General features: G+C 42.5%; 2 protein-coding genes across 4 annotated transcripts in view; one reads left to right on the top strand and one right to left on the bottom strand.

The window, feature by feature from the left end:
* The window catches only part of Prkag2 (protein kinase AMP-activated non-catalytic subunit gamma 2), a 366,379-nt gene that overhangs the window by 323,582 nt on the left and 20,913 nt on the right, over positions 1-21,884 (bottom strand). The window lies entirely within an intron of this gene.
* Positions 6,180-21,884, top strand: part of Galntl5 (polypeptide N-acetylgalactosaminyltransferase like 5) — a 34,060-nt gene continuing 18,355 nt past the window's right edge. For both annotated transcript variants that reach the window (XM_060374093.1, XM_060374094.1), the window contains exons 1-4: positions 6,180-6,252; positions 6,976-7,093; positions 10,725-10,891; positions 13,427-13,549. In XM_060374093.1, the coding sequence (XP_060230076.1) occupies positions 6,219-6,252; positions 6,976-7,093; positions 10,725-10,891; positions 13,427-13,549 (442 nt within the window). In that variant the 5' untranslated portion in view covers positions 6,180-6,218. The remainder of the gene's footprint in view (positions 6,253-6,975; positions 7,094-10,724; positions 10,892-13,426; positions 13,550-21,884) is intronic.

Raw genomic sequence — 21,884 nt, 5'->3', positions numbered from 1 at the left:
GTGTGAGTGTATGTCCATGTGGGAGGTTTATATGCATGTGAGTACACGTGTGATGAGGCCTGAGGTCAATGTTGAATATCCTTCCTTTATCACTCTCCTCATCTGTCCTTTGAGACAGGGCTTCTCACTGGACTTGAAGTTCAGTGATCTGTCTAGGGGAGGTGACCAGTGAGCTTCAAGGATCTGTCTCTCTGCCCTCCTTAGCACTGAGGTTGCAGGCACATGCTGCCCTGTCTGGCTTTTTAAAATAAATTATTGTTTATTAATTACAACTTATTCATTTTGTATTCAAGCTGTAGCCCCCTCCCTCATTTCCTCTTAATCCCACCCTTCTTTCCCCTTCTCCTCCCATGAACCTCTCTAAGTCCACTGATAGCAGAAGTCTCCTCCCCTTCCATCTGACCCTAACCTATCAGGTCTCATCAGGACTATCGGCATTGTCTTCCGCTATGGCCTGGTAAGGCTCCCCGCTTAGGGGGAGGTGATCAAAGAGCCAGCCACTGAGTTCATGTCCGAGACAGCTCCTGTTCCCATTACTAGTGTACCCACTTGGACACTGAGCTGCCATGGGCTACATCTGTGCCGGGGTTCTAGGTTATCTCCATGCACGGTCCTTGGTTGGAGTATCAGTCTCAGAAAGGACCCCTGTGCACAGAATTTTTAGTTCTGTTGCTCTCTTTGTGGAGCTCCTGTCCCTTCCAGGTCTTTCTATCTCCCCCATCTTTCATAAAATTCTCTGCACTCTGTCCAAAGTTTGGCTATGAGTCTCAGCATCTGCTTTAATACCCTGCTGGGTAGAGTCTTTCAGAGCCCTCTGTGGTAGGCTCCTGTCCTGTTTCATATTCTCCCTCTTCCCATGTCTATCTATCCCATTTGCCCTTCTGAATGAGGATTGAGCATCTTACCCAGGGTCCTCCTTCTTGCTTAGCTTCTTTAGGTGTACAGATTTTATTATGTTTATCCTATATTATATGTCTAGTATTCACTTATAAGTGAGTATATATACCATGTGTATCTTTCTGCTTCTGATATACCTCACTCAGGATGATCTTTTCTAGTTTTCTCCATTTGCCTGCAAATTTCATGGTTTCCTTGTTTTTAATTGCCAAATAGTATTCCATTGCATGTCTGGCTTTTTATGTGGGCTCTAGGGATTCAAACTCAGGTCTTCATAATTGCCAGCTTCAGGGTCCCTCTCCTTGCTTCCTGCTCATCTCTGTGGCTTTAAAATATGCTGCATGACAGCTCCAGCTGATTAACTTCATCACTGAAAGGACAGCTTCATTTTAGCAATTCTTCTGCTGAGAAAAGCTTTGATTGTATCTGCCTGGGAATGTCAACATCACAATGAAGACATTCATGTGTGTGTTAGGATAGGCATCCATACCTTACCTTCACCGGTTAGAACTCAAGCCACTGAGTCCATTCACCGTGCCCTCAACAGGGGGCCATGGTGCTCATCCCTGCTTGTTCTCTCTTCAGCATCTAACAGTGCATGCTTTTACATTTCAGTCTGGCTGGTGTCTGATCAGAGTGTCAGAGGTCTACACTCTCTGTCCAAGTAGGTTGGGCATGGATAAGAGATGATGATGCTCTTCCATGTTACCTCCTCTCTTTGAGCTGTCTCTCTCTGCTCAGAGGTAGGACAAAGACTTTTATGCTGCCTATTTCATACTGACCTATCTAAATGTTGATCCTATGGATACTGTTTGAAGAATTTTTGTGACAGAAAAGATATAAATTCTTTGTACTCAAAAAAAAAATCAAAGTGATTGTTCTTAAAATACTGAAAACAGCCGGGTATGATGGTGCATGCCTGTGATCCCAGTACTCAGGGAGACAGAGGCAGATGGATCTCTGTGAGACAGAGGCCAGCCTGGTCTACAAAGCAAGTCCAGGACAGCCAAGGCTACACAGAGAAACCCTGACTCAAGAAACCAAAAAACAAAACAAACAAATAAACAAAACCCACCAAACACAGAATTTACTCCATGTGGACAGTTCTCTAATACAGCTTCTCTTTCAATGATCTTCCCTAGAAACATTGGAATTTAAAAATGTGAAATTCACGATGAAGAATATCACACTTCGATGTTTTCTCTATGGATCCATGACCATTGGGCTCTGGACAGCTCTGCTACTTTCGTTTTTAAAGTACAATTATGAGGACAGACATCAGAGGAAAATCCAGGAGCCCAGAAGGGCTAGGTCACTTGGAAATGTGTACCAGCAAACCTATGACTCAAAGGAAACTCCCAAGCAGAACACTAATGGTAAGTTTGATGCAGATGAACCTGGAAAGCCAGAATTATATCTAGGGTCAAACTGTGTTTTTCTGTTAACTACTTTCAAGGGAAAACATATTACAAATTCAGCATTTGGAAGAATAAGAGAATGCCCTCCTTCAGGTAATTTAACTTCCAAACTATAAAATATTTCATAGATGGATATATTATACATAGAATTCAATAGAGCATTTACACACACATTTACCACCTAAATTTCTCGTTTTTGTGTAGTTTGCAATATTGGCTTCAGGCAGCTTTCTGTTTTCCTCAGAAATGAATTTCAACAAGTACAATAGAAATATCACCCCCAAACCTTCTCCACCTACCAATGTCAAAGACAACTGTTGTCTGAATCCAGCAATGTCATTCCACATCCTCTGCATGCTATTCCTTAGTTCTGGTACTGCATAGTTTAACATATCTGTAGACAGTCTGTGTCAATATTCTCTGGGAATTTGCTCCCCCTAACACTCACTGTTGTAAGATTTGTGCTCCATGGTCACACGGGATGAACGGTTTGACAAAATAAGTCTCCAAAGATGAAGAGAATAATAAAGAGACCGTGAACGGCTTGAAGGCAGATGTGTTCTGGGCTCTGGGGGGCTCTGGAGCACTACTGGCAGTGTGAGGAGAGTGGGAATGGCCCTCGCAGCACTTCCACCCCTGCTTTCTCTCTTCTCTGTAATTCCTGAGTTATAGTTAGCTGTATGCTTACACCATGGACCCCTGAGAATCTTTCTATTTCCAGTTCATTTCTCTGCTGTTCATACCACACCAATCCAGTTGACCTGATCTCAGACTCAGAGGCTCTGCTCTGTGGAGTTTAACTACTACTTAGAGTTACCCTAACTCTACTTAGGTTAATCATCATTCCTATCATTTCCTTTTGGTTAGTTTTGTCCCTTAGCTGAGCTCTCCTTTTTCTGTCAGCTTCTAATGCTGCTGCAGTGACTGCTTTAACATCTTAGTAAGTTTGGTCCAGCTGTTTCAGCTCAGTGTTGGAATCTATTGGCTGTCCTTTTAAATTCCATTTGGGACTTTCCCAGTTCTTGTTACGACATTTTTTTTTTATTAGATCCTGGACATTAAAGATACTGAGAGGTGGGACTGGAGAGATGACTCAACCATTAAGAGCACTGACTGTTCTTCCAGAGGACTGAGGTTCAATTCTCACCACCCACATGGCAATTGTCTGTTAACTCCTGTTCCAAGAGATCCAACTCCCTTACATGGATATACATGCGTTCTGTTGCAGGATATTTGATCCCATTATGAACTCCAAAATCGTGAACTGTAAAACCCTTTTTCTTGTTTGGTGTGGTTGAGCCCTATCACACACCTTTAATCCAAGAACTTTCTGTTTATTGTAAACTGGTGATTATGGTGTGGTTCACCCAGCCCTAGCACACACCTTTAATCCAAGAGCTTTCTGTGCACAGGATTTAATAAAGTTAACCCTAGGACAAGAGGCAGAGCAAGAAACCAGCTGACAGGGATTAAAGAGTAGGAGGGACTTTGAATTGAGGAAGGGCTTTTGGGGCTTTTAACTCTATAGTTTAGGCTGTAGCTCTCTGGCTTTTTGGGCCTTGGGCTATTGTTTTTTGTTTTTTGTTTTTTTGTTTTTGTTTTTGTTTTTTTTTTTGGCCTTTTCCTCCTGGGCTATCAGCTGTGCCAGTGAGCCTTCTGGGTTTTTTCCACCCAGACCTGAGCTGAGAAGGAAGGTCAGCTGGGTGCTTTCTCTGTCTCTCGGAGATAGTAGGTTTTCACACCAGCACCTGGCTCCTGCGTCTTTATTGGTAAAAAAAAAAAAAACGGTTCCGATTTTCATTTTTTAAAACAGTCAAAACACTAATGTACATAAAATAAGTTATATAAAAATATATTGAGAGGCATTGTAGCATGATTCCAAGCAGGTTCCCTTCACTGAGGTGTAGGACAAGTATAAGCAAAAGGAGATTGCAGTGTCTGTCACTCATAAAAGCCAGTGAACAGAGGCAATAATTGAATCTTAAAACTTCACTTTATTCAGGCACCAGCAATCTGAGAGAAGAGAGGATTAATATCCTGAAGGTCTGCCTTTCATTAAATGTCCAGCCCACATTTTATGTAGGAGGGCGGGGACAGAGGCTGTCAGTTTATTCAGAGTTCGGCCTTGACATCCTGGTTAAGGTGGTTGACCACAGTTCTGAGATTTCTTATAAATGTCTGTTTCTTGTTGTTACTTCTTTCACTCCTCTAGCATTCTGTGGATGTCTGGGCTCAAGTAAACAATGGATATAGTTAATTGCTGCTGATATCAACCTTGTACTCCCCCAGGGACATTTGGTCTAGCACAGTTACCTCAGAACAAACAGACCACGAACAGTGTGTATGTGCTAAGCTAGGAATATGTTAGTGATGATTCCCTTCTGCAACACCGGGTTTAAGTGTCATACAGCACAAAATGTGAAAATGCTGCTATGGGTCCCTTCTGTCCTCTACTGGAAGGAACCTGTAGGTATGTGTGTTCTGACCACTCTACCCTGCCCTACCTGCCTATTGTGCTGTGTGCATACCATCTCAGGTAGACAGGCACCATGAACACTCAGCTCCCTGAATTTGTTTGGAGGTCCTAGCAGGAAGCATAGCTACTTGGTGAAGACCCATTCTCCTCTACTCAGGGAAGGTCAACCTCTTTGATCAAGAGTGTAGCTTTGGGAGGGATGCACATGGAGCTGTGAGGAAGGAGGAGGGACGCCCACCCAATCAGCCAGATCAGCCAAATCAACCCTGGTGATCAATGTGGTGACAGATATTTCGGCCATATCACCCATACTTCCAGCAAGAGAGCTGGCCCTAGCTACAGTGGCCCCTGGATATGGCTATCACTTGGGAGAGCAAGCCTCACACTTCACCTGGGCAGCACAGTAGAGCTGGCCCTGTGAGGGCACGAGAAGGAGAGATCTGGCTCCACCGCTTGCCAACCTCAGCTTAGGGTGAGCTAGATGGGACCGTGCTGGGGATATTGCCCTGGTGGTGTGGGTGCAGGAGAGTTGGCGGGCTGACCAGCTTAGCTATTACTCAGGCCCAGATCCAGGGCTCTGAGTTGGCCCACCACAGCATCTACCCGTGGTATGTCCCATTTATGATCTACTGGAGCAGTGAAAGAGCAAGTCCTGTAGATCTAAAAGCAGCAGAATCTCCATGACACAGGGCAACAACAGGATACTGAGAGGAGTCCAGATGAGGATCCAATATTGATGATGTAGCAGAAGCCAGAGGCCTTGAACCACTCCAATGACTCATTTCAATGAATGTTTGCAAGTAAAGATGTGTGGGACAAAGGGACACACCATGACACACTGCAGCTTCCACAGCAACATTTTTTTGTTTTAGTTTTTGTTTTCCTTTTCTGGGGAAGGTTATAAGGGCGGAGGGCAGATATGAAGGGACAGGGAGATAAGTGGGGTTGGAGTACATGATGCAAAATTCACAAAGAATCAATAAAAAAGGTTAAAAAAAATAATCCAGCTTCATTTTGGTTCTCACTTAATGCTGACTTTTACAACCTTGTCACTGGGCAGTGTCAGCTTATCCTGCCTCTCCTCCCCTCCTTGCAACCCTTTGACATGAAGGGTTAGAAGACTCAAATGCCCACTAGTCTTCACTGGCACCAGGTTCAAAGAGAAATAGAACACCAGCTATTCTGGTTCACACTGCCCACTCTGTCTCATTGCTGCCAGACGAAAGTGAACGTTCAGTTCCCCCCTGGGCCCCATGAGAGGCTTGGGAAAGTAGAAAGCTACTGGCTCTACCCTGCCCCATTTTGCTGTCAGGGGGGGGTTGAAGGTTCAACACCCACTATCTGCTATCAGGTGAGGCTAGAGCTCCTCCCCGTTCAGTCTCCCTACACCAACCAGGAGGGTGAGTAGAACTGCTGACCAATGGGATATGAGGCTCTGCCTGGCCCCACTGACACCACCAGGTAGGGCAAGAGGAATACTACTGTTTGCTTCCTGAGGGTGACGTGCAAAATCTGGAACAAGTTTTGCAAAGGTTTTTGTTTTGTTTTGTTTTGTTTTTGTTTTTAGGCTATGCTTTTCCCCAGCTCTGTCCTAGGCTAGGGAAATCAGTTTATTATCTTGGAGGTTTGCTGATGATGTTTTATCTGTGACTATTTTTTACCTGGAAACTTCTGTAGCTCCTGTGTGGCATTTATGAAATATGTATGTATCTTATTTATACACAAGTGTGTGTGTGTGTGTGTTTAAGAGAGACAGAGACAGAGAGAAAGAGACAGGGAGAGAGGCCATCCCCTGGACTGCACATTGTTCCTTGCCCGCTGATTTAAATCAGGTGACTAGCTGCTGCTGTGCCTTCCCTCCGTAACAGACTTCTTCTAGGACTGTGTGTCAAGGTAATTCCTCACTTCTTAAGCTGCTTTTTGTCAGGGTGTTTAGCACAGCAAGAGGAAAAGTGATTAATGCAGCAAGCAAGGTGGAGTGTCTTTCTTCATCTAAAATTAATGACAACACTTAACTAAAAAGTCTTCTTTGGTTTATGTAAATGCTTTGTCATGGGGGGGTAGTTTAGAGTCCAAGAAAATGACTGTTTCAGAAAAATTCAGGATAGGGTTGCTCTTGTTACTTGCATTAGTGTGACAATAGTAAGCTTTTACTTACGTGACTCAAATTACCTTTTCTTGCAGATGAGATTGACTTTTCAAACCCAGAATTTCTTGAAGGATTAGTGCAATATGGATTTAATGCCGTTCTCAGTAGAAGATTGGGCGTCGAGAGACAGGTGCCGGATTCCAGGGATGAAATGTATGTTTTCCCACTAACCAGACTTTAATCTTAGCATGTTAGAAGTCCTGTAGTGTAGATTCCTATTCTTAGCTCTTTAAGTTGGGCAATGTCAAGCTTATGACATTTGTGGAATAGAGACCACCTTCCCCACAGGCAAAATTGGTTCTAGAGGTTTGGAAGAGCTGGAGGGTTTTCACTCAGTCACCAGCAAGGGCTTCTGGCCAAAGCATTAATTCCCAATAGAAGATGCTTGGAACATCTACCTATCTTTTTTGTCAAATTCTGCTTCATTTTCATTGTCCTTCAGTTGTCGGTGTTAATATTAACTGTGGTAAAATACACATAAAGTTGCTGTGTTAATAATTTTCTAGGGGACAATTCAGTAACACTAAGCACAGCTATTTCTCCAACAAGGCCACATCTTCTAATAGTGCCACTCCCTATGGGCTTTGGGGGGTCATTTTTTTTTTCCAAACCACCACATTACACTCTCTGGTTTCCTTAGGCTTGTAGGCATATCATAATGCAAAATGCATTTAGTTCAACTTCAAAAGTCTCCATAGTCTAAAACGGTCTCAAACTTGTTTAAAAGTTTAAAGACTTTTCTGAAATTGATGAAGTCTCTTACCTGTAATCCCCTGTAAAATCAACATCAAAAAGTAGACCACATACTCCAGAAGATAATGGCATAAGATACACATTACCATTAGAAAAGGGAGCAGAGTGAGGACATGCAGGACCAAAGCTAGACTGAAAACCAGCTGGGCAAACTCCAAACTCTGCACCTCCATGTCTGATGTCAACGTCCTCTTTGGACCTTCAACTCCTTTCAGCTTTCCACACTGTATCACACTTCTCTCTCTTGGGCTGGTTCCACTCCATGTTAGCAGGTCTCCTCAGCAGGTATCCCACAGCTCTGGCATCTCCACCATCTTGGGGTCTCCAAGGCAATCCAGGCTTCACCTTCACATCTTCACACAGTGGCTTCCCTAGGCTTCCATGCAGGGACACCCCGGACACACACCTGGCCTCAGCAGCTTTCCTGAGTCACTGAGGGAGATTCCATAACTCCTTTATGGTATCCTTGACTCCCAGATCCATCGAAAGCTGCCAAGTCCTGCTGCTTGCTGGGGCTGGAACATGAACCCCTCATTCAGTTACATCTTCATTGTTTTTCTGTTTTCAATGTTTCCTTCGCTGCCTAAGCTTGGATGTTCTGGAATTCACTCCATAGTCTAGGCTCCCCTTGAACTCAGAGGTCCACCTGCCTCTGCCTATAGAGTGCTGGGATTAAGGGTGTGCACCACACCCACTGACTGACTACTTAAGGTTGCATAACCATTTGAGGTGCACATCTCTAGGGAAGACTAATTCTCCATCCTGTCTTTTCAGTCCATCTCTTTCTATGTCTCTCCAAATTATGGTATTTTCCATTTTAAAAATTGTATTTATTTAATTACAAATGTAGTTACAAACGTGTGTGGGTGCAGGAATACAAATGTACATACCACAGGTTGGTGTGGGGGTCGGTCAGAAAACAACTTGTAGTAGTTGTTTCTCTTCTTTCACTGAATGGAGTCCAGGGATCAACTCAGATCACTGTGTCCCTTTACCCACTGAACCATCTCACCTGTCCCTAAACTTTTAAGGCTAAATAATGTTCCATTGTGTGCATCTACTTTACTCATTCATCTTCTAATGAGCACTTTGGTTGATTCCGTATCTTAACTACTGGGATACTGCTTCAGTAGTGTGAGAGGCAGACAGCACTTCTATAGCCTGGCTTTACACCTGAGTGTATATCTAAGAACAGAGTTGTTGGGTCATGTTGTCCTCCACAATGGCTGTGCCAATCTTCCTCTACATACTTATTATTTTGATAATGGCAATTTTAACAGATGTGAGTTTTAGAATCTCATCAGTGTCATCATAGTTTTGACTTGCATTTCCCTGATGATTAGGGGCAGTGAATATTTTACTTTATTGAATATTTTTTCACATACCTAGTGACTACTTGTTGTCTTCTTTTGAAAAAGGTCTACTAGGCTTGCTTGCTATTTTTTTTGTTTGTTTGTTTGTTAAGACAGGGTCTTGTCTATTCCAGGCTTGCCTTAAACTCACTATGTAGCCAAGAATGTTTTTTAACTTCTGATTTTCCTGCCTCCATTTTTCAGGTCTGTACCAATATGCCTAGTTTTATGCTATGCAGTGCTAAGTTCTAACCCAGGGCCAGATGAGCACTCAACCCTCTGCTAATTTCTGACTCTATCAGCAATCTGGCTCTCAGTCCCTAGTTAGATGTATAATTTTCAAGTATTTTTTGCTTATTCTGAAAGTTTTCTCTTCATCCTGTTGATAATTTCTTTCGTGGTGCAGGTTTCCAGTTTTGATGTCATCCCATTTGTTTATTTTGGCTTCTATTGCTGTGCTCTTAGGTCACATCCACTTGAGTGCAGACTATGTGCTTGCATAGGCACCACTACCACTCCAACCTGTTAAGATCTTTCCTGGTTGCCACCTCTCATGGTTTTTATTCCTTTGAGCATGCTGCCAGCTTCCACTCAACAGCTGAACATTCTCCATCCAACGGGGATAACAATTGGGTCAGGATAAACTGTCAACTGTAAAGATTCCTTTAATCCATGTTTATCCTGCAGGTAGACACACTGAGATTCCTGTTGGCTCATCTGCCCAGTGCCTCCTGATCTGTAACTGTCCAGAAAATATTTCCCCTTTCACATGATTGCAGTGGAAATGATGATTTTATTCTTTTGATCTCACTTGTCTGGGCCTCGTTAATTACCTCCATACTGGCCTAAGCCAGTATGAGCCAATGAAGTTTCCCAGAAATTTCTGTGGATGGGGAAAAGAATGTCCTTCTGATCTAAGTGGGGCCAGCAAGGTGGCATACGCACCTGAGATTAATCCCTACCTGACCCTGAAGCACACATGATGGCGGAGAGAAGTGACTCCTAAGTTGTACTACCACCTCCACATGCCCACCATGCCATGCACTTGCCCCCCCTTGCCCCACACAAAACAAAATAAATAAAGGTTAAAAACTTAAAGAATTTAGAGACAGGATGGAGAGATGTCTCAGTAGTTCAGAGTACTTATTACTCTTCCAGAGGACCGGAGTTTACTTCCCAGCACCCATGCCAGGCAGCACACAACTACCTCCAACTCTAACTCTAGCTCTAGGGTATCTGATGCCCTCTTCTAGCTCCACAAGTACTTGCATGCACATGTGTATGCACACATAGATGCAGATACATACACATAAATGAGAACATTTTTTTAAATTAAGAACATTTTGATAATTTTTTACTCTTTTTAAAGATGTATTTATTTATTATTTATACAGTGTTCTGCCTTCACATATGCCAATAGGCCAGAAGAGAGCACCAGATCTCATTATAGATGGTGGTTCCTGGGAATTAAACTCAGGGCCTTTGGAAGAACAGCCACTGCTCTTAACCTCTGAGCCATTTCTCTAGCCCCATAATTTTTTTTTTTAATGTACTGTCATTGTACTGTCCTAGTTAGTTCGCCAAAGTAAAGAAAGCAAAAGTAAGGGTTGGCATTTGAAGAAGGCCCCAGAACACTCGAGGCTTTTGGATGAGTAATTCTTGTCCTATTTTTCTTGCAGATGTCTTGCAAAACACTACCCACCCAATCTACCTACTGCCAGCATAATCATATGCTTCTATAATGAAGAATTTAACACCTTGCTCCGAACAGTTTCAAGTGTGATGAACCGCACTCCATATCCTTTCCTTGAAGAAATAATTCTGGTTGATGACATGAGTGAAATTGGTGAGCAAACACTGACTGTCTATTTGGAAGGTGGCATTCTTCTCTAGTGATACTTAAGATTTGTTTTTGCTTGGAGTGGAGGGGAATGGTCTCATGTAGCTCAGGCAAGCCTCACCTTGAACTCTTGACTCTCTTGTGCTGGATTCATGAGCACACTCCACCATGCATGGCTTGATACTTATACGCTTTATACTGAAGATGTTTCTGGTGGATGTTGAGGGGATGCTACACCTGATGCACTCATTACATTTGGTAAGAAGACTGACCCAGACCCTGTCATGATGGGTCCATGAGATCAGCACAATGGGTTAGCCTTAACTTTAGGGATCATTTTAGAAAGAAGTGCCATCTAAATGGAGGAAGCACAGATGAGTTGGGGTTTCCCAGATGTACAAGAAGAAAGTATGTTTTAGGTGAAAGAAATGGCAGCTTAAAAGTCCAAAATGAGACAAAACAAGGGTGAACATGGATACTTCTGCATTTTGCAAAGTTTATGCATGAGTGTAGAGTTGGAAGGATGTAGGAAAAGGCATAAGGGTGGAGTTACTTAAAGGGGGCTACTCGGAAAGGTATTTTTGAAATTCTATCTCAAGAACATGGGGAGCTATGGCTGGGAACGTAGCTCAGTTGGTAGAGTGTTTGCCTAGCATGCATAAAGCCTTGGAGTCACTCTTCAACACTACACAAACTGGGGGTGGTGGTGTATATCTGCAATTCTAGCCAGGGAAGTGGAAGTAGAGGGTCAAGAGGTCAAGGTTGTCCTTGGCTACAGAGCAAGTTCAAAGCCAATTTGAGTTACATGAGAACCTTGTTCAAACACAAATAATGAATGAATGCATAAAGAGAACAAGTTAGGGTTTAACCTGGGGAGATGACCTAATCCAGGTACTTCACAGGAAGGAACTTGATTGAAACAACTGGAAGTAGGTGATGATTCCTCTATGCTTACTTTTTAAAGACAGAATAATGATACCAGAACAAAAGTTTAGTTACCCATGCTTAGACTCTGAAATTGACTGTTTGTTTGTTTGTTTGTTTAAAACTGAGTATCGACCTTAGGTAAGTTAGGAGTGCCAGGATAATGATGTCAAAATTGGGTAGATTTCAGGCCTGCAAAGTCACCTAACCTACTGGGAAGTTAGTCTATGAGGAGAAAAAAGGCATGCTGAATAGAAATGACATTCCAGGAGGGCCATTCTATGTGAGTGACACTAAGTTGCTCTGGCTGTGACCTAAGCTAATGTTACTATATTTGGAAGTTACTGATATTGCCCAGGTGCCTATCATACAGCATTTCCACAGGTGTCATCACTATCTGGTCTTGTACATGGGATGGGGATGGCTGCTTCCTCCTTCACCCACACTGCTTTATCTGCTCTGTAGGGCTGAGATGTTTGCAGTTAGATGGGCAGGAAATCCAGGGGAAGGTGGGTACAGGGTGAAGATATACCTGCTGGCCGGAGGAGTTCTGCTTTCTTACTCAGGAGCTTGCAAATCCTATAGTGCACACACACAGTTCCAGGAGTGACCATGTCTGCTAGCCTTTCAGCTCAGCACCTAGAGTCTAGAGACATGGTGGTCTCTTGTCAGTTTGACAAGGTAGCTTGATCAACAAACACTGATCTGAGACCATGTGCCAATAAGACCAGGTTGTTGGTAAAGGCATTCTTCCTGGTTTTTAGATTGATACCTGTTGCTCCATCCTCTTTGGATCAGGTGAGCTGTTGGGCCTCTTCCTTTAAGTCCATTCATGCGGACTCCACCCTCATGATCTAAAAGTAGCAACTCCAAATCACATTGGTGATTTTGATATATGTATTTGGAGCTGGTAGAGACAAACACTCAGTCCATGATCTCTATTGACTTGCTCATATATATATCTTGCATTTTAGTCCTCTTCATAAGAGCCCAAGAGGGTCATTCCCGATTCCTGAGTGTGCTGCCAGACCATCTTCTCTATCATTCCTTTACCTTAGCCTCAAAAACAGGATACAAAGTGTTGTGTTCCAATGGAACTCAGGATTAATATATTCATTACTTTAGTTCAGAATAACTCTATCATAAATTGTGTAACAAATCTGACTGAAAACTAGACATGCCCTCAGAGAGTGCCAATGGCTTCCTCAGCTTGAGGGAGTTGGGGTTAGGTAGCTCTTGAACTTGCTTGGTTTTATAACTCACCTTCAAGTCATTACAAAATTAGAAGAAAAACTGATCACAGTACAACTTGTATAGTTAGTAGTAAAACCAGGTAACAACAAAAGCCTACACTTTTTCTACTAAATTTTAATAATGATTTAGTAAAGCAAAGATATATCACTAGACACATAAAATTGGACAGTTTGATTATGAACCACTTTTCATGTGAATTTGAGGCTAAGCAGGGACATATTAAAATCTATGCAATAGCAGTTTTTTATTGGTCATAATGATAACTGTTTAAATTTCTATATAGATGCATTTATATATAGATGCATCTATATATAAATTTCTATAGACAATTTATAAATTGTCAAGTGTCAATATTTTTCCCAGATGATTTGAAAGAGCAACTGAACTATCACCTGGAACTTTTCCGTGGAAAGATTAAGTTAATAAGAAACAAAAAGAGAGAAGGCCTCATCAGATCAAGGATGATTGGTGCCTCCCGTGCCTCAGGTATGAACATCCTTTCAGGCCATGAACTGGTGTAGTAATTATTTTTTCTGTTGCTGTCACTAAGTAGGAAAAGGGTTCATGTGGCTCATGATATGAGGGTACTCAGCCTGTGTCTGCATGGAAAATATGGTGGCAGGAGTGGAAGTTGACTGGGAACATCGTGTTTGCACTCAGGAAGCAAGAGTGAATAGGATGTGGGGCTGAGCTATAAAACTTTAAGGCCCACTACCAGTGCCTCATTTTTTCAGTAAGGTTCTACCGCCTAAAGGTTCTATAACTTTCCCAAACTGTGCCACCAACTGAGTCCAAGTGTTCAAATGCAAAAGCCTGTAGGGACAGCTATCATGACATGGGGAGTCTTCCTTTCTGCATAGGAACAGTCCTATGACATAGCACATGTCACAGCAGGCTCAGATTTTTGATCTTCCACTACCTCCAAAATATTCTTCTCTAAAATGTCATCTCATATGGAAGGCAGTCTTTTACAAAGGCCATGGCTTCAGTCCCATCACAAACTGAGTTCCCCTGAGAATAGACTCCAAGATGGAGTTTTAGATGAATTTTAAAGGATATCAAGAAAAGCTCAATGGAAGTTCCCTCAGAAGTTTATTAGTGGGGGTAGGGGGGGAGGGGAAGGGACAAGATGGCGGCGCCAGGAGAACACTGTGTCTGAGGAGCAGGACATTTTCCGTACAGAGACCAAGAGACTGAACTCTGGGCCCTAAAACAACAGCGATCGTGTTTCCCAGGTGAGAGGAAACCCCCACGGCGTGGGAATCAGTCCAGTCCACTCTCAGGCCACCCAGCCAGAACCTGGAAGAGATCCGTAGAACAGGCACTAGGTCCCCGGACCAGAGCCACACGCCTGCGTGTCCTGATCGCCTTCCCAGGCTGAACAATGGGCACAAAAACACCAGAGACTGGGAGTCTCAGTCTCAAGAAAAACCCACGGGGAAAGAAGGCAGTGGGACTGGCCACGGGTCACCCAGTCTTTACCTGGAAAAAGTCTCGCAGACTGGCGGGTACGAGCCGCCATCACTGAAATGGGCTCCCTCCGCCAGCAGGGAAAGTGGCTGCGCGCTCAGCTCTCAGGCACAAATAGAGCTGTATGCCCCAGGGCAACAGAGACTGGGAGTGCCTGTCAGGAGTAAACCCCACAAGGGAAGGAAGGAACCGGGGTCCCGAATTAGGTCATCCAGTATATCCCTGGGAAAGGTCCCGCAGACTAGCGGGTGGGCGCATGGACAGCCCAGAGACCTGCTTTGTACTAACTATTCCTCACAGACAGAACAGTGCGCCCCAGGACACCAGAGACTTGGAATCACTGTTGGGAGAAATCCTCACAGGGAACGAAGCAAAGGGGATGGACTTAAGCCACCCAGTATATCCCCTGAAAAGTTCCCACGGACTGGCCCAACCCAGGGACCTGCTATGCACCAGATAGACTGCTGTTACCAGGAGAGCAGTACTCACCCGCCACAGATTACTGCTTGGGTACTGGGGCACAGAGCCCCAACCTCAGACCTACAAAAGCCCAGGATCCCCGAGATCAACCCCCAGATACTGCTCCAAGGGGCAACCACTTATCCCTAACAAAACTGACCAAACCAAGGGACACACAGGTTACAGCAGCAGCTCACTAAATTCACAGCAAGAAACTCAGAGGCAGGGCAGCTGTCTCCAGGACTTCTCTGGATGAGAGGAGAGCCCTCTCGACTAACAGGGACCACAGTTACCACTCAGGTCTCTATGCCTGAGGTGAGCTGTGGCAACTCCTGAAAAACACCAGCCATGCAGTAACTATACCCAAAAAGCTGAGGAGGCTTCTTCCAGGAAAAACTATCTTCCTGCCAAGGGGATTCTGTCTACCACAGGATTCCAGGAACGACCAGAAACTAACTCCAAACACTATGATAGCCCAATGGGTAGAGGCCAGTGTAAAAGCTCAACCAACAAAAGACAGCAATATGGCATCTCCAGAACCCAGTTATCCAGGGGCAAGTAGCCCTGGACACCCCAGCATAAATGAAATTCAAGAAGATGACCTAACATCTATGCTCATGAAGAGGATAACAGAGGAAACAAATAAAATGCATAAAGAACTAGAGGAAGATCAACTCAAACAGATTATGGCGATCCGTAAAGAAATAGAGGAATATAAAAACAAGCAGATTATGGCCATCCGTAAAGAAATAGAAGAAGATAAAGAAAAACGGAGTATGGCCATCCGTGAAGAAATACAGGAAGTTGCAGCCAAACAGTTTGTGGACTTTAGAGAGGAAATACTTAAATCACTGAAAGAAATAAAAGAAACAGAGGATTGTTCAAACAAACAGCTGAAGGAATTGAAGGAAAACAGGAAAATACAGTCAGACAGGTGAAGGAAATCAACAAAATGGCTCAAGACCTGAAGATAGAATTGGAAAAATTAAAGAAAACACAAATGGAGGAAATTGTGGAGAGAAAGAACTTAGGGAAGAAAACAGGAATTACAGAGGTAAGCATAACCAATAGACTACAAGATATGGAAGAAAGAATTTCAGGTGTGGAAGATACAATGGAAGAAATTGATGTATCTGTCAAAGAAAATGTTAAATCTAAAAAATTCCTGACACACACCGTCCAAGAAATCCAAGACAACATAAAAAGACAAAACCTAAGAATAATAGGAGTAGAGGAAAAAGAAGATTCCCTCCTCCAAGGACCAAAAAATATTTTCAACAAAATCATTGAAGAAAATTCCCCCAACTTAAAGGAGAGGACAATAAGAATACAAGAGGCCTATAAAACACCCAATAAATTAGACCAGAAAAGAAAATCCTCCCGCCACATAATAATCAAAACGGTAAGTATACAGAACAAGGAAAAAAATACTAAAAGCTGCAAGGGAAAAAGGCCAAGTAACATATAATGGCAAACCCATTAGAATCACACCTGACTTTTCAACAGAGACTATGAAAGCCAGAAGGGCTTAGACGGATATCATGCAGACCATAAGAGAACACAGATGTCAGCCCAGGCTACTATACCCAGCAAAACTCTCAATCCTCATAGATGGAGAAAACAAGATATTCAATGACAAAAACAAATTTCAACAATACCTACAAACAAATCCAGCATTACAGAAGACACTAGAAGGGAAAATACAACCCAAGAAAACTAGCTACTTTCAAGTAAACACAGGAAATAATTAACCTCACTACAGTAAAACAATAAGCAACCAAACACACAAACTTATAACCACAGCCAACATCAAAATCAAAGGATCTAACAGCCACTGGTCATTAATTTCTCTCAACATCAATGGACTCAATTCTCCAATAAAAAGACACAGACTAAGAGAATGGATGCGTAAACAAGACCCAGCAATCTGTTGCATATGAGAAACACACCTAAGACACAAAGATAGACATTACCTGAGGATAATGGGATGGAAGACAGCTTTCCAAGCAAATGGACCCAAGAAGCAAGCAGGAGTAGCCATTCTAATATCTGATAAAATAGACTTTCAACCAAATTTAATCAAAAGAGATGGGGAAGGACACTTCATACTCATTAAGGGAACATTCCACCAGGAAGACATCACAATCCTGAACATCTATGCCCCCAATACAAGGGCGCCCACATTTGTAAAAGAAACATGATAAAACTTAAACCACACATAGATCCCCACACATTAATAGTGGGAGACTTCAATACCCCACTCTCAACAAAAGACAGGTCAACAAAACAGAAATTAAACAAAGAAACAATGACCTCTAACAGAGGTCATGGATCAAATGGACCTAACAGACATTTACAGAACCTTACACCCAAACACAAAAGAATTTAACTTCTTCTCAGCACCTCATGGAACCTTCTCCAAAATAGACCATATAGTGGGTCACAAAGCAAGCCTCAACAGATATAAGAAGATTGAAATAATCCCTTGTATCCTATCTGATCACCATGGAATAAAGCTGGACCTCAACAATAACAGAAATAGCAAAAAGCCTACACACACATGGAAATTGAACAACTTGCTACTAAATGACAGATGGGTCAGGGAAGAAATAAAGAAAGAAATTAAAGTCTTCCTAGAATTCAATGAAAATGAAGGCACAACATACCCTAACTTGTGGGACACAATGAAGGCAGTGCTAAGAGGAAAGTTCATAGCACTAAGTGCCTTCAAGAAGAAATTTGAGACAGTCCATTCAAGCAACTTAATGGCTCACCTGAAAACCCTAGAAAAAGAAGAAGCAGACACACCAAAAAGGAGTAGATGGCTGGAAATAATCAAACTCAGGGCTGAAAACAATCAATTATAAACAAATAAAACAATTCAAAGAATCAATGAAACCAAGAGCTGGTTCTTTGAGAAAACCAACAAGATAGACAAACCCTTAGCCAAACTAACTCAAAGGCAGAGAGATACCATCCAAATCAACAAAATCAGAAATGAAAAGGGGGACATAACTACAGACACTGAGGATATTCCAAACAATCATTAGGACTTACTTCAAAAGTCTATATTCCACAAAATTTGAAAATATAAATGAAATGGACAATTTTCTTGATCGATTCCACTTAACAAAACTGAATCAAGACCAGGTAAATCAACTAAATAGTCCTATATCCCCCAAGGAAATAGAAGCAGTCATTGAAAGTCTCCCATCCAAAATAAGCCCAGGACTAGATGGTTTTAGCACAGAATTCTACCAGACCTTCAAAGAAGAGCTAACTCCAGTTCTCTTCAAACTATTCCACAAAATAGAAACAGAAGGAACACTACCAAACTCACTCTATAAAGCTACAGTCACCTTGGTACCTAAACCTCACAAAGACCCAACAAAGAAGGTGAATTTCAGGCCAATCTCCCTTATGAACATTGATGCAAAAATACTCAACAAAATACTTGAAAACCAAATACAAGATCACATCAAAGATATCATCTACTATGACCAAGTAGGCTTCATCCCAGGTATGCAGGGGTGGTTCAATATATGGAAATCCATCAATGTGATCCACCATATTAACAAACTGGAAGAAAAACAAAACAAAACACATGATAATCTCCCTAGATGCCGAAAAAGCATTTGACAAAATCCAATATCCATTCATGTTTAAAGTCTTGGAGAGATCAGGGATACAAGGCACATATCTAAACATAGTAACGGCAATATACAGCAAGCCTATAGCCAACATCAAACTAAATGCAGAGAAACTTAAAGAAATCCCACTGAAATCAGGGACAAGGCAAGGCTGCCCACTCTCTCCATATCTCTTCAACATAGTTCTGGAAGTCCTTGCTAGACCAATAAGACAGTTGAAGGAGATCAAGGGGATACAAATTAGAAGGGAAGAAGTCAAATTACCACTATTTGCAGATGATATGACAGTATACTTGAGTGACCCCAAAAATTCTACCTGGGAAATCCTACAGCTGACAAATACTTTCTGCAAAGTGGCTGGATACAAAATTAACTCAAAAAAATCAGTAGCCCTCCTGTATACAAAAAACAAAAGGGCTGAGAAAGAAATTAGTGAAACAACACCCTTCACAATAGCCACAAATGACATAAAGTACCTTGGTGTAACCCTAACCAAGCAAGTCAAAGACTTGTATGAAAAAAATTTCAAGCCTCTGAAGAAAGAATTAGAAGACATCAGAAGATGGAAAGATCTCTCATACTCATGGCTTGGCAGGATTAACATAGTAAAAATGGCCATCTTACCAAAAGCAATCTACAGATTCAATGCAATTCCCATCAAATTACCAACACAATTTTTTACAGACCTGGAAAGAAAAATTCTCAACTTCATATGGAATAACAAGAAACCCAGAATTGCTAAAACAATCCTCTACAATAAAAGATCTTCCGGAGGTATCTCCATCCCTGCTCTTAAGTTGTACTATAGAGCAACAGTTTTAAAAACTGCATGGTACTGGCATAGAAACAGAATGGTGGATCAATGGACCCGAACAGAGGACCCAGAAATAAACTCACACACTTATGGACACCTGATATTTGACAAAGATGCCAAAACCATACAATGTAAAAAAGATAGCATCTTCAACAAATGGTGCTGGTCCAACTGGATGTCTACATGTAGAAAAATGAAAATATATCCATACATATCACCCTGCACAAAACTGAAGTCCAAGTGGATCAAAGACCTCAACATAAAACCAGACACATTAAATTGGCTTGAAATAAAAGTGGGGAATACCCTAGAACTCATTGGTACAGGGGAAAACTTCCTGAACAGAACTCCAACGGCACAGGCTCTAAGAGCAACAATCAATAAATGGGACCTCATGAAACTGAAAAGCTTCTGCAAAGCAAAGGACACCATCATCAAAACAAAGCGACCTCCTACAGATTGGGAAAGAATCTTCACCAACCCTTTATCTGAGAGAGGACTCATATCAAGTATATATAAAGAACTAAAGAAGCTGAAAAGCAGCAAACCAAGTAATCCACTTAAAAAATGGGGAACAGAGCAAAACAGAGAATTCTCTGTAGAGGAATACCGAATGGCAGAGAAGCACTTAAAGAAATGCTGAACCTCACTAGCCATTAGGGAAATGCAAATCAAAACAACCCTGAGATTTCACCTTACACCCATGAGAATGGCCAAGATCAAAAACTCAAGTGACAACACATGCTGGAGAGGCTGTGGAGAAAGGGGAACCCTTCTCCACTGCTGGTGGGAATGTAAACTTGTACTACCACTCTGGAAATCAATCTGGTGCTTCCTCAAGATCCAGCCATACCACTCCTAGGCATATATCCAAAAGAGAGAGGCTCAAGTACACAATAAGGACATTTGCTCAGCCATGTTTGTAGCAGTTTATTTTTAATAGCCAGAAGCTGGAAACAGCCCAGGTGCTCCTCAACTGAAGAATGGATGCAGAAATTGTAGTACATCTACACAATGGAATATTACTCAGGAATGAAAAATAAGGAAATCATGAAATTTGCAGGTAAATGGTGGGACCTGGAAAGGGTCAACCTGAGTGAGCTGTCCCAGAAGCAGAAAGACACACACGGTATATACTCACTCATACATACATGTAATATAGGATAAAACTGCTAAAATATGTACATCTAAAGAAACTAATCAAGAGACAGGACCCTGACTAAAATGCTCAATCCCCATCCCAAAAGGCAAAGAGGAAGGATATCAGAAGAAGAAGAAAACAGGAAACAAGCTAACCTCTCCCCCAGGGAGGGCCTCTGAAAGGCTCTGCCCCGCAGACTATCACAGCAGATACTGAGACTTACGGCCAACTGTTCGGCAATGTGCATGGAATCTTATGTAAGAAGTGGGAAATAGTAAGATCTGGAGAGGACAGGAACCCCACAAGGAGAGCAACAGAACCAGAAATTTGAACACTGGAGTCTTCCCAGAGATTCATACGCCAACCAAATACCATGCATGGAGATAACCTAGAACCCCTGCACAGATGTAGCCCATGGCAGTTTAGTGCCCAAGTGGGTTACATAGTAATGGGAAGAGGGACTGCCTCTGACATGAACTGATTGGCCTGCTCTTTGATCACCTCCCCCTGTTGGGGGAGCAGCCTTAACAGGCCACAGAAGAGGACAATGCAGCCAGTCCTGATGAGATCTGATAGACTATGATCAGAAGGAAGGGAAGGAGGACCTCCCCTATCAGTGGACTTGGGGAGGGGCATGCGTGAAGATGGGGGAAGGAGGGTGGGATCAGAAGGGGAGGAGGAAGGTGTTTATGGAGGGATACAAAGTGAATAAAGTGTAATTAATAAAAATTTTTTAAAAGTTTATTAGTGGCACTATAACATCAGCCCCTAGATAGCAATGATGGGACCCCAACAGCTGATAACCTTCCATTCTGGAAAACAAAGGGACCTTTTTGTTGTTATGAGTTGCCAAGGATGATGGCTTCCACATGGTATGATCCAGCCCACATGTTAGGAGACAGCAAAGTTATCATTCAAGGTTGTCTTGGGCTCTGGAAGCTGCAAGAGGAAGGAGAGGGCTCCATTGGAGAGGGAAGAGTTAGACTTGTGGGCTGATGGCCCTGATCTAACCCTGAGCAGGAGACCCGGGTGTCCACATCTGTACAGGTGTAAGGATAGCAAGCTTGGGGTGGCCAGACTGTGGGGCCCACTCCCAGGGGACTCTGACAGCAAGATGAGGATAGTTCTGGGCCTCATGGAGTGCCCAGATAACCTTATGTAAATGTTCATGATGTAGACATTTGTCTTGTCACTCAGTTAGCTCATATCTTCCCTCTCCTCTCTTTCTATACCCCATGCTAATAACTATCTACATTCAAAAGCAAAATTGATTCATAATATTTCTGT

The sequence above is a fragment of the Meriones unguiculatus genome, chromosome 21, assembly GCF_030254825.1.
Source record: "Meriones unguiculatus strain TT.TT164.6M chromosome 21, Bangor_MerUng_6.1, whole genome shotgun sequence".
Taxonomy (NCBI): domain Eukaryota; kingdom Metazoa; phylum Chordata; class Mammalia; order Rodentia; family Muridae; genus Meriones; species Meriones unguiculatus.
The sequence above is the reverse complement of the archived record's forward strand: the minus strand, read 5'-3'. Positions and strand labels throughout refer to the sequence as shown.